Source organism: Chiloscyllium plagiosum, unplaced genomic scaffold, assembly GCF_037043375.1.
Source record: "Chiloscyllium plagiosum isolate Xiang-an unplaced genomic scaffold, Cpla_swu_hap1 HiC_scaffold_43, whole genome shotgun sequence".
NCBI lineage: Eukaryota > Metazoa > Chordata > Chondrichthyes > Orectolobiformes > Hemiscylliidae > Chiloscyllium > Chiloscyllium plagiosum.
Window position 1 is genome coordinate 4845990 of NW_028270181.1, and position 12902 is coordinate 4858891.

Genomic DNA, 12902 nt, shown 5'->3' on the forward strand with positions numbered 1-12902 from the left:
GCTATCTTAAAACTCAGATAAACGTAGAATAAAAAGATAGAAAAATAAGGAAATAAAGAAATAGTGTTTAACTTTCCAGTCCTCCTTGTTAAATTCTCGTCCATGGGCTATAGGCCTGGTCTCCAGTCTTGCTGTGCTGCCACCACTGGAACAAGAGTTTCAGTGCCATCTTCAGCGCCATCTCACCTCCACTGACTCACCTGCTACTATGAGTCCTCGCTGGACCTTACGAACGCAGATGTCACCGATGCCGCTGGGTACCGCACTGGCCTAAATGCAACTCAGTCACCACCATGATTCCGCTTTGGGTCCACCTCACCAATGCAGCTGGGTCTCGTACTGGGCCCAAACTTGTCTACTCCATGAATCTGCACAAAGTGCAGACACTGCCAGGAACCTAAACTCGCCTGGAGCAGATTTTGAAGTAGGACCTTCTGACTCTGAGGCAAGAAGGCTGCCTGACCCTTAAATTGAAGAAAATGTTATTCCATAACACTTTCAGCAAGGATCCATTGATTGATGCAAGGTCTTGGCAGTTAGAAGATTCTGCATAAAATCATGGAATGTTCTTGCTGTAAAACCTCTAAATATAGACATTTACAAACTTGCTAACCGTGATAGTTCCTGTCCTCTTGCTCCATCTCATGGTGATGTTCTGTCACTGACACACAATAAATTTTGCATAACAAACAAACTGACTCCTGGCCTAAAAAAGCCTCTTACAAAGGTGGTGGATTTAAAATTGTTTCTAGGAAAGTTTAGAGACCACAGTTTGAGGCACAGGATGGTGCTAGATATGTTTGATTTGATCTTTGGTTTTAATAGAGGGGAGGTAAAAAGAGAAATATTTTGTAGTTTCCCAACACATCCAAATTGTAAGCATTGTTCTGACTGATATATTTCTGCATTCTCCCTCTGCCAAAGCCCCCACCATCTCCTGATTCCCCACCCACTGTTGAGAGAGGCTACTGATAATTTTAGTGTGTTTTAAATGTGATTTCTGTTGATATAAATGATTGACTCAAGCTTTTATGTGTATACTAAATTAATTTTTTATTTTATTTTAAAGGTTGAAGAAAATAAAAGAAATTTTCATCTTTGGAAAACCTGAAGTGTCTGTAGTGGCCATTGGCTCACAAACGTTCGACATTTTCCGTCTATCAAACTTAATGACGTCGAAAGGATGGAACCTCAACACTTTGCAGTTCCCTTCGAGGTGGCTGACGTTCTGCATATATACTCTGTTACACACTGTCACTCTCCCCGTACATACTCTGTTACACACTGTCACTCTCCCCGTACATACTCTGTTACACACTGTCACTCTCCCCGTACATACTCTGTTACACACTGTCACTCTCCCCGTACATACTCTGTTACACACTGTCACTCTCCCCGTACATACTCTGTTACACACTGTCACTCTCCCCGTACATACTCTGTTACACACTGTCACTCTCCCCGTACATACTCTGTTACACACTGTCACTCTCCCCGTACATACTCTGTTACACACTGTCACTCTCCCCGTACATACTCTGTTACACACTGTCACTCTCCTCGTACATACTCCGTTTCACACCGTCTCTCGCCCCGTATATACTCCATTTCACACTGTCACTCTCCCTGTATATACTCCATTTCCCACTTTCATTTTCCCCATGTGTAGTTCGCACATCACTCTCCCCATGTATACTCTTATGCGTACTGTAAATTCTCCCCAAGTGTAAATCATTTTACACTGTCATTCTTCCTCCGTGTATTCCACCTTACATTATAAACTCCTCTCATCTATACTGCATTTCACACTGTAGCTCCCTTTGCCTGTATACTCCAAACAGCAGTTACTCATCCTGTGTATTCTCCATCCATACTTTGACTTTATTTGTTTCTCTGGTAATGTTGACGTTTATGTTTTAAAATTTTCATGAACGCCATGGTATAAACTCAACATTATTTTCAAGAGAGCTGTGATTGTTCCCTCATAAAGTTTTAGTTATTGCCTATTTCAGCAACTAGATGTTACTTTCACTCACTGTACCTTGCAGTCACTTTATGATTAAGCCTGTAATATTGGCACAAATAAAAATATCTTGACTTACAGTCGTCTTGTTGCTAAGCAGTTGAAATATTGGGAGGAACGGAGAAGTGAGGCAATTAATATTTGGATTGTCCCATGCCCCTAAGTTACTTCGCCATGGAAAATTGATGTCCAGAACTAGTTAGGGATGTCCATGGTGCCATTAACCAAGATGACCTCCTCTCTTGCAGCATTCACATATGTGTGACACTTCTGCACACCAAGAATGGAGTGGCTGACCAGTTTGTTGAGGATCTTCGTGAAAGTGTGGCTGAAATCATGAAGAATCCTGGCGAGAAAACCACTGGCAGGGTAAGCATACGGTTGTGAATCGTGAAGGGAGGGTGCCCTTTCTTTTACAGAAGATTCTTGGTTCACCAACAATGACGTACAATTGTGTTGCAATTTTAACATAAGTATTGCTGATAAAGAAACAGGCAGTCTGAGCTGTTCACCCCGTACTCTTCAGGATAGATGCCAAATTTCAGAGGAAGCAAGCGAATTGGGTGGCTCGGTAGCTCAACGGTTAGCTTGTTGCCCAGGAGCACTAGGGACCTGGGTTCAATTCCAACCTCAGGCGACTGTCTATGTGGAATTTGAATGTTGTCCCCATGTCTGTGTGGCTTTCCTCCAGGTGCACCAGTTTCCTCCCACAGTCCAAAGACGTGTAGTTTTGGTGGATTGGCCATGCTAACTTGCCCATAGTGTCCAGGGATGTGCTGGCTGGTTGGATTGGCCATGGGAAATGCAGGACTGTAGGGATAGGGTGGGATGCTCTTGAAGGTGTGGTGTGGACTTGATGGACCGAATGGCCTATTCGCAACTGCAGGGTTTCTAGTATTCTGTAATCCTGTGATGATAGCTGGAGGGGACATTGCAAATGCAGTGTTGCTTCCTTACAGTTGTTAAACTGTGCTGCCTGTATCTTAACTTGCACCAAGTCCCATTCACCCATCTCCCTGTAGTCACAGACCCAGATCAGCTCCTAGTTTATCAAAACCTCAGTTTCAAAATTCTCATCCTTGGTTTTGAATCTTTCCTTCAGGCCAATATCCCTCCAGTTAACCTCTTATGCACCCTTGTTTTCCACTGCAGCATTTTTGTGACTTGGCCTTCATTTTGCCTGTGTGTTAAGGTGTGGAATTTCCTGCATGACTCCCTGATGATTCTGTTCTTCCTTCATGACCCTCCTTAAAATCTTCCTCCTTGGTCAAGCTTTGATGTAATACCTCCCATATGACCTTTTGTTTGGTAATTGTACCTGAGATTTTTACTCCTTTTAAAGGGTACACATGCAAGTTATATTAATACGTGGTATTGTTTTGTAATTTATTAGATGTATTAGGTTGGACTATCAAAAAAACTTATTGTAGACTGACTTTAGTGTATTAGTTGTCCTAACTGTGTCATGTGTAAGGCGTGTCCTGATTTGAACCCTTCTTTCCTTCTAGGGTGCTATATATGGCATGGCACAGTCAATTCCTGATCGTACACTGGTGACAGAGATATCGCATGGATTCCTAGACTGCCTCTACAGCACTGAGCTCCCCAAAGTTGAGAAAAACTGCATGAATGGAGCATCAGCACAGCATTGAAACATGGAATAGGTTTTTTAAAAAAAAATCATGGACAAGGTTGTGGGAACGTACTTTGGAAAGCAATTTGACAGGTCTGACATTGTTTTTATTGTGTTGCAGCAATGGGAATGTGGAAAAATGCAATCATTTGTACTGGGAACTGACGTCCATGATTTTTACACCACTTTCAAAGCCCCAAAACTTTTCCTTTTCAATTTTTATCCCTAAAATCTTTCACTGGAAACCTTGAGACGGCAAAGTTTCCAGTAAATTGTGTGCAGGGTTTTCCTAGACATTGATTCACTGGAGATTTATTAGCAAGCAGCAATTCACCTTGATGCCTTCCCACTTTATTCTTTCATGTTGGAAAAAAAAGGGTTCTTTTGGCAGAATTTTTCTCAAAGGCAACAAAACGGTTTGTGGATTTAGTAGGCTTTTTGACACTGTCGCCAGGAGAGGGTGGTCAATGTTTGCAAGCCAGCAAATTACACAAGCGATAATTGCCCCTCCATGCAATAAAATATAGCAGTGAAGTTCAATTTAGTCCTGGCGGCTGGCCATTTTCCTGCTGTATCCCATTCATACCTGAATTGTCAATGATGCAGCAATGGAACATTGAGACTGTTAAAATGACTGTTATCTTATGGATCAAGGAGGTAGGGGAAAGGGATTTTGGACCTCCAAACTTGATCAATCATAAGCCTCAATCTTTGAGCTTCTGCCCAAAATGCCCAATATTTTGGTCCCACTTCAGGATGAATGCTGAGAGTATTCACTACCTCAAATATAGTTCAGGTAATTTCCAAAAGAATAATGCCACCTATAGTTGCTCCCAGTTAACATAAGACATGTTTAGTTTTAAAACTAAACTCGGCACGATTATAACAATTTACAGACAGGAGACCAATTTTTGTGCTGCTGTGGATAGTACTTGCATTACAAAAATTATTTGCAAGGTAATTTTTCTTCTGATTTGTTCAAAATAATCAGATTTTATGATACAGACATGGTCTAAAGAAATCGCTCCTTTGAGATCCTGTGAATTCAACGCAACTTGACAATTCTTGGACTGAAGTGCTTACTCCATAATTGGAATAGACGGTTGAATAATTTCAAATTGTGTGTTGTTGTCATTGTGTTTCAGTTATATAAATGTCAGTGTTTCAGATATTTTGTTGCTCCATCATTGTAGTGAAGCTGAATGTGTGGCAATTGGTGACGCTCTGAAATGCTGTATGTTTGTAATGTGTTTATTCAGCGACCCCTCTCATGCAGAAGTTTCACACCAGTGCACACTTTACAAGGGAGCGCTTGTGAATAATTATGTTGAAATTTTAACGGTACTTCAATGCTATCTTTAAAACCATATTGATTCCTACTAATCCTGAGATCCTTGACTACAATCCCTTTGTTAACCTGGCTCTCTGTACACACAACGGTAAATGTTGTCCTTTATCAGTAATGCACATTCCAAAGCGCTCAACCCCAAATTAATCTGTTGCCTGTGGAACACTCTTGTTGTTGATATTCCCTTTATTTTTCTGTTCCAGTAAACTAGCAGTCAGAATATTAATCCTTTTATGCAGGGAACCTGAATACGTAAACTTGTCACTGCCTGAATCTCTGTGAAATGGCCTCTCAGTTTGAACTGTGACATGCTGGCAATGTCCCAGATTGTAAATTGCCATCCACGCGGTAGAAGCAGATGACTGTGCCCTATTGCTGACTACTCCCAATGATTGCACATGACTTCCCGTCTTTCAGTGTGAAGGGAGAGAAAATTCAAAGCAACACCCTAATACTGTTCTTTGTACCTTCTTGCACAGCATTCAAAAAATGAATGTGTTCCCCTGCAAATAATGCAAAGAGGCTGGATAAACTAAAACATGTGTTTAGAACTGTGCTCTCATTGTTCAACATAGTTTTAAACCAGAGACAGGCAGTATTCTGTCACAATGTGAAAGGGCTGCATTCCAAATTGTCTTAATAACTTGGCACATTTGCGCACAATTTTCTGACTTTTGATAGGTCCTCTACCATTTTTTTAAAAAAGCATAAATTTAACCTCTCTCAAGCTTTCCTTTCAGCTCTGGGTAACACTCATTTTGCACTCTTTACAAATACACATACCCATCCCATTTGCTCCATTTCTGTTTGCACAGAGTCAGGATGTTCCATGATCACCTTTGGTTAGCTCTAGAGGAATAACTGAAGGAATAACTGGGTCCTACTCCCATCGCATACTCTCCTAACAAGGAGAAGGTACAGAGCTTTTGTTGAGTTCACAAACTGGATGTAAACATCCCTTACCATTCATGAAAACAAGCAAGTGTTTTTATTGCCCTGTTGCATATTTCAAACAGGGGAGGATGAAACAGACTCGGCAATGATCTTTGATTTGTTTACATCCCCGATTTCTTCATTCGCGGAGTTGTGTGTAGCACTGGGTTTTTCTTAGTTTAACTTGAAAATCACAGAACCCCACCGGTCGCTTGGTTAGCCAAGGAGAGGGCACTATTTTCATTGTCAGTTTACTCGTTGGAACTGTTCCAGATGCAGCTTGTGTGCATTGTGAAGTTTATAGTTAGCCCTCAGGGAGGGGTGTCAGGGCTGGGATGGGGGTGAAATTCCCACACCTGGGTCATTTGCACCTGGACAACAAAGACATCTTTATACGGTGAGTGTGTAAAATGATCTGGATTAATCCATCGTATTATGTATTAACACATTTGTAATTGAGATTTGGTAATAAACCTAATTTGTTGAAACTGTCTGTATTGTTTGACTCTTATCTTCATATTTTATGCTTGTTCAGCCTGACTTTTGCTCTTGTTTTGGACCTGTTCATTCCTAATATCATTCAGCTGTGATGAAAGGTCACAGACCTTTTATTTCTTTTATTATTGTATGGGAAATGGATATCATTTCTTGTTCTTAAACCATTGGCACTCTCATCTATTTCCAAGGGCAGCTACATTGCTGTAAGTGTAGAGGCTGATATTTGACTCATATCCCTTAATATCTTTGATGAACAGAACTATCTCAGATTCAAAATTATGTACGATCCAGCATCCACCCCCATTGTGGAAAAGAGTTCAAAACACCTCCCACCCTTTGTATGCAGAAGTGTTCCTAACACCTCTCCTGAATGCTCTGGCCCTAATTCTCAGACTATGCTCCCTAGTTGTAGAATCCCCAATCAGTGGAAATAGTTTATCACCCATCTTTTCCTGTTAACATCATGTAAACTTTGATCAGACCACCCTTTAATCTTAAAAATTCTAGAGAAAACAGATCTAATTTATATAATTTCTGCTCATACTTAACCCCTGTCGTTCAGGTATCATTCTTGTAAACCTGCTTAGAAAGGATAGATTGGCCTTATACTCCTTCTAAGGTGTGGGAGGAATGGCAGATATCCTTCCTGAAAAGTCACTTGTGAACCAGATGGGATTTTACAATAGTCAACAGTGCTTTTGTGGTCACTCTTAGACTAGTTTAATTCAAGATTTTATTGAATTCAAGTTTCACTATCTGTTACGATGGGATTTGAACACATCCACAACATTATCCTGGGCCCAGCATTTATTGCCTGTCCTTAGTTGCCCTTCTAAAGGTGGTAGTAAACTGCTGAAGTTAGGCCCACAATGGAAGTAATTCCAGGATTTCGACCATCGACACTGAAGTAATGCCGATATGTTTCCAAGTCAGTATCGTGAGTTGTATAGAGGGGAACTTGCATGTTCCTATGTCTTGGGCTATTTTTACTGTTGTCATTTCCAATGACTGAGTCAATGTTATCACACCTGTTTTCCTTCCTTTCTAGCAGTTGTTACAACTGAGTGGCTTGCTGGGCCACATTGTTTAGGGTCTGGAGTGAATCTAGACCAGACCTTGAAAGGATGGTAACTTCCTTCTCTAAAATGAACCAGATGTCTCTCTCCCCCCCCCCCCCCCCACCACCAACAGCAGTTGATAAGTTTATTTTGGTCATCGTTTGACAGAGTCCTAATTACAGGTATTAATTTAATTCAAATTCCACAATCTGCCTTGGTGGGATTCAAACCTAAGTCCCTCGAACATTACCTGGGTCTCTGGATTAATAGTCTAGCGATTTACCACTTGCCATTGCCTCCCCTGAAATGGTCCAAGGGATGAGGAACTTCAACCATATGGATAGCCTGGAGAAATTCGAACTATTCTTCAGTGAGGAAACTTGATAGAGGTGTTCACAACACTAGATAGTGAGAAACAGCTTGCTGTAGGTGATGGATTGAGAAGAGGACTTGGTTTTGAGAAGCATCAAGGACATGGAAAAATATTACACTTACTGAATGGTTTAGATCCAGAAAGTGCTGCTGCAGTGTAGTGAAGGCAGGTTCAATCAAGATACTCACAAGAGAATTTGATTATTACCTAAAAAGTATGAATCTACAGGGTTACTTGGGGAAGTGACCTTGGGTAATCTGTTTATACAGGTCAGCAGACACAGTGGCCAGATGGTCTCTTTCAGAACGACAATTTGGCTTTTATTTCATATTTGCAGCATCTATGGTATTGTACTTTGGTATGCCTGTGACTTCAAAATTCCAAGTATCTGCAATTTTGGAATGACTTAACTCTGCATGTCTAAAATCATGGCTACATTGATTTGCATTTTATTCATATAACAAAACTTTCTCACAGTATATACATTCAACATGTAAACTAGCTCTGATCAGTTCAATTTAAATAGAATGATTCTAGATTAATCTGTGGTAAATTTCAAACATTTGCCAGTCTTCAAAATCTTTCAAGAACACACGGGTCTGTTCTGAAATAAATCTCACTGAAGGCTCCAGTTCATTTGGTACCAGCAACCACAGACACACCCCTAGATTTCAATGTGAAATCTTAGCTTCTTCAATAAAGGTAGCCATCTTAATATCTCGCTCAGACAGACCTCCACAGTCATGTGTGCTCAGTGTTATGTGGACCTGTGAAAACAAAATGTTTCTGGTAAGAAGATTACTGTTCCTTCATCTTTCCTAGTTTAGAGACTCCTACCTAGTCTGTGCACAAATCAAAAACTTGGCGAGAATTACCTTCAAAAGTGTGAACTCATAATCCCTGCAGTGTGGAAAAGGACATTCAGCCCATCGAGTTCACACCAGCCATCAGAGGAGTATCCCACCCAGACACCCACCTCAACCCTATATTTTCCATGGTTAACCCACCAGCCTGCACATCCCTGGACTTTATGGACAATTTAGCATAGTCAATCTACATAACCTACACATTTGGAAACCACAGCACCTGAAGGAAACCTGCATGGACAAGGGGAGAAAGTGCAAACTCCACAGTCACATAAGGGTAGAATCACAGAGGCAGCAGTGCTGACCACTGAGCCACGCAAAATCAATGATCATAGATACTGTGATATTGGAAAACTGGTCCTAACTGGCCCATTCCCATTTGGTGGGTTACGTTAAAATTGGGGCTGTTTCTAACACAGAAATTGACTTCACTGATCAGTGTGCAGTAAGTGCACAAAAAAAATGCCAACTGTGATTGCATTTACACCCTATTTTAACTGAAATCAAGGATTCTGAGGGGGTCATCCACTGCTCCTTGCGGGGGGCACTTTCACCTTGCAAGAGTCATAACCCACTGCAGACACCTGAGCATAAAATCTAAGCTTGAGCTCTGAGTGTAGTACTACACAGTCAGAAGTGGTATCTTTCAAATGATACATTATCAGAGGCCCTATAAGCACTCCCAGCTGAATGCAAAAGATCTTGAGACACTATTATGAAGATGAATAAGGGTATAGTCTGCCAAGGTGCAGTGGGGAAAGACCAACATCTAATGTCTTTCTTCCAAAGTACAACAGGAGTCCGTTCAGTTACCTCATAACTGCCTATTGGTTATTTGTAAGTATAGAAAAAGCCAAACCCCAAATGTTTATTTTCTTGTCTGTAAGACAGTAAAGGTCTAAATGGTTTTATTAAACTATGTACATAAAGATTTTCTTTTTATAAAATATATTTTTGCAATATTAAAAAAGGGCATTCCCCAGGTACTTTCACTCTCCAACACCTCAGGTTCAAGTTAACTGGAGGATCATTACCTTCTGCTTGTGGGAGCTTTCTGTAATTGCTACGTCACAGTGATAGAATTTATTAAAAGGTCTTGGCTCTAAAGCATTTTGATATGTCCCATGGTTTTGAAAGATGCCATATAAATGCAGGTTCTTACTTTACCTTGTTATAAACGTTGAACCACTCTGGGTGATGATCCATTTTTTCTGCTTGTAGTGCCACTTTGGTCATGAAACCAAAGGCCTATTGGTAAAACAAAATATAGGAAAATATAGATTTGCCGCAAAAAAAAACATGCATTTTGTCTGTTTTCTTTATTTAAAAAAAAATATTGTGCAAAGGAGCCACTGGAAATTCTGACCTGGTTAAAGTTTTTAAAGACAAACTCTTTATAAATGGCATCTCTTCCTTCGACGTCAGACCAACCCACTGCTTGAAGGTTGGGAAGAAGTTGCTCTCGTTGTTCAGCACTCAGTCTGTGGGCCTTTCCTGCCTAACAAGCCAAAAATAGGTCTTTAGATTCCAGTAACATCCGCACAGACAGTCCCCAGTTTGCAAACGATCTTCATTCAAGTCTGTTTGTAGGCAGGTTGGTACACAATGCATGACAATGAAAAATAGGTGTCTGGAAGGACAAGGAAATGCTGCAGGTCAGATCCTTAAAACTACTTCCCAGTATGGGATCATGTTTCTAAATGTGAACGTTAATAAATCAGGATCCTCTGTATTAAAATAACTCCTGTCTGCCGTATTTACTTGCAGAACACTGACCAAACATTTAATCCAGCAGTTGTAGAGTTTACCTCTCCACCTGATTACTAAGCAAAAAAAAAAGTCATAAGTAGTGAGTCTAATACTGAAGATATAACCACTGTCCACTGTCATAAAAGCCTATCTGGTTCACTAACATCCATTAGGGAAGGAAATCCGATGTCCTTACCCAATCTGATCTACATGTGAATGATGGCTCACCAACTTGGTAGAGTTTTGTTTGAGAATGTGACCAAGAAGAGACAGAAGGATAGAGCAATAGATGTTGTCTACATACTTTAGCAAGGCCCTCGACAAGGTTCCTCATGGTACTGGTTAGTAAAGTTAGATAACCTGGGATCCAGGGAGAGCTACAAAAATTTGCTTGATGGTCGGAAACAGGGCGAGTTGATATTTAAAAAAAATATTCATGGGAAGAGGGCGTTGCTGGCTCAGCAGTATTTATTGCCCAGAGCACAGTTATGAGTCAACCACATTGCTGTGTGTCTGGAGTCACATGTAGGCCCAGACTGGGTAAAGATGGTAGTTTCCTTCCCTAAAGGACATTAGTGATTCAGATAAAAGCAAATTACTGCGGATGTGGAAGCTTTGACAAAGGGTCAGATAGATTCGAAATGTCAGCTCTTTTCTCTCCTTACAGATGCTGCCAGACCTGCTGAGATTTTCCAGCATTTTCTCTTTTGGTTAGTGATTCAGGTGTTTTTTCCCCGACAATTGACAATGGATTCATAGTCTTCATTAAACTCCTAATTCCAGATTTTTATTGGATTCAAATTCTATCTGCCATGGCAGGATTCAAACCCAGGTCCCCAGAACATTACCTGGGTTTCTATATTAACAGGGGAGAAAGTGAGGACTGCAGATGCTGGAGATCAGAGCTGAAAATGTGTTGCTGGAAAAGCGCAGCAGGTCAGGCAGCATCCAGGGAACAGGAGAATCGACGTTTCGGGCATAAGCCCTTCTTCAGGAAAACATTTTCAGCAGTTTCTATATTAACAGTCCACTAATAACACCACTTGCCACCACCCTCCCTAAGGAGCATAAATAGAGTTTAATTTAGGTAAATGAGAGATGTTGCATTTTGGTAAGTCCAGGGTAGGACTTATACAGCTTATCGTAGGGCCCTGGGGAATGTGGTTGAACAGAGAGACCTCGGGTTCAGGTACATAGTTCATTGAAAGCGGCAGAGGCAGATAGGGTGGTGAGTACCACTGGCTCAGAGCCAGTGTCACTACCGCTACACCAGTGTCTCCCCCAAGTAGCATTCTATCATTTCAGTGCGCAGCCCTCAAATTGTGTGGCCCCTACCCCGCTCAAGGGGGTCCCCATGTTTCCCCTTGAGCCTCCCGCCGTTGAACGAAGTGGTTGCTTTGGAAATGTTGCCCCAAGCCCCTTGGACCTCCCACCTCCTGAATCTGGGGGGAGGGGGAATCTTTGCTGCAGCCAAGGAACGCGAATGTAGAGTCTCATTAACGTTTGACTAAAACAAACAAGAGACAGGTCCCGTTTCCCTGGTCGTTACCCTCTTAACCTCGTTGTAGAAAGAAGCCAGCAAATGGCCGTATCGGTCAGAGAGAATCGCTGCTGGAAGATCAGAGAGAAAGACAGACATTGACAAGTTAATACATCACCCTCACTGCTACTCCCACACTCAGTGAACATCCCGTCCAGTCTGTCGTTTCAAGTAAGCCAATGAATATAGCGCAGCTCCAAACACAAACAATATTTATTCCAAACTCAATCTCAAATTACAACTCATCTCTGAAATGAACACTAACGCCAAACATAATTTCCTTTCCGAAACAGGGATTTAAATTAAAGGGCCAAGTTACCAAAATAATGCTTGGGTTTCAACAATGAATGACTAATCTTAAATTTAACCGACACGTTTCTTTAAAAATTGCTTTTGTTCGGAGATGCACATACGTTTGTTCACCAAACCCAGACAATAAAAAAAATCTAAAATACGACAATTAATTACACTGAAGTTACGTACCATTTGGCAATGATCAAGATTTGAACACCACCCCCTGAACTCAGACCCTGCACAATGTGACAACAAACTGCTCACTCCCACTCTCTATAAACACAATCTGTAAAAGCTAAGACCTGTGCGAGGTGGCAGGAATAAAGGCCAGTGCTGAGGCAGCAACAGGTGAGGTAGCACAATAATAATAAATAAATGCAAGAGGAACTACCCATTTCAAGATTTAATTGCAGACGCTGAATTACACCGTGATGTTTGCCTGTCTGGCTGTTTTGCGTTTCCTTTTAAGCACTATTTCAGGCTACCTAAAGTCGGGTCCTTGCTGTAGAGGAGGCAGGTCTCAATGCAATGAACTTTATGTCAGTAAGATGCGATAGGCTGCTGTTTCGTCTGAATTTAGTTTGCTG

At 41.2% G+C, this 12902-nt stretch overlaps 2 protein-coding genes across 3 annotated transcripts in view; one reads left to right on the forward strand and one right to left on the reverse strand.

Moving 5' to 3' along the window:
- Positions 1 to 6425, forward strand: part of sgpl1 (sphingosine-1-phosphate lyase 1) — a 72368-nt gene extending 65943 nt beyond the window's left edge. For both annotated transcript variants that reach the window (XM_043679167.2, XM_043679168.2), the window contains exons 12-14: positions 1070 to 1216; positions 2272 to 2392; positions 3532 to 6425. In XM_043679167.2, coding sequence (XP_043535102.1) covers positions 1070 to 1216; positions 2272 to 2392; positions 3532 to 3675 — 412 coding nt within the window. In that variant the 3' untranslated portion in view covers positions 3676 to 6425. The remainder of the gene's footprint in view (positions 1 to 1069; positions 1217 to 2271; positions 2393 to 3531) is intronic.
- A 1867-nt stretch (positions 6426 to 8292) lies between these two features.
- On the reverse strand, positions 8293 to 12646 carry pcbd1 (pterin-4 alpha-carbinolamine dehydratase/dimerization cofactor of hepatocyte nuclear factor 1 alpha). The gene is made up of 4 exons (XM_043679166.2): positions 12505 to 12646; positions 10099 to 10230; positions 9900 to 9980; positions 8293 to 8633 (listed from the first exon to the last, which is right to left on the reverse strand). Exons 1-4 carry the CDS (start codon positions 12505 to 12507, stop codon positions 8538 to 8540), a joined length of 312 nt encoding a protein of 103 aa, XP_043535101.1. The 5' UTR covers positions 12508 to 12646; the 3' UTR covers positions 8293 to 8537.
- Between the last annotated feature and the right edge of the window lie 256 nt (positions 12647 to 12902).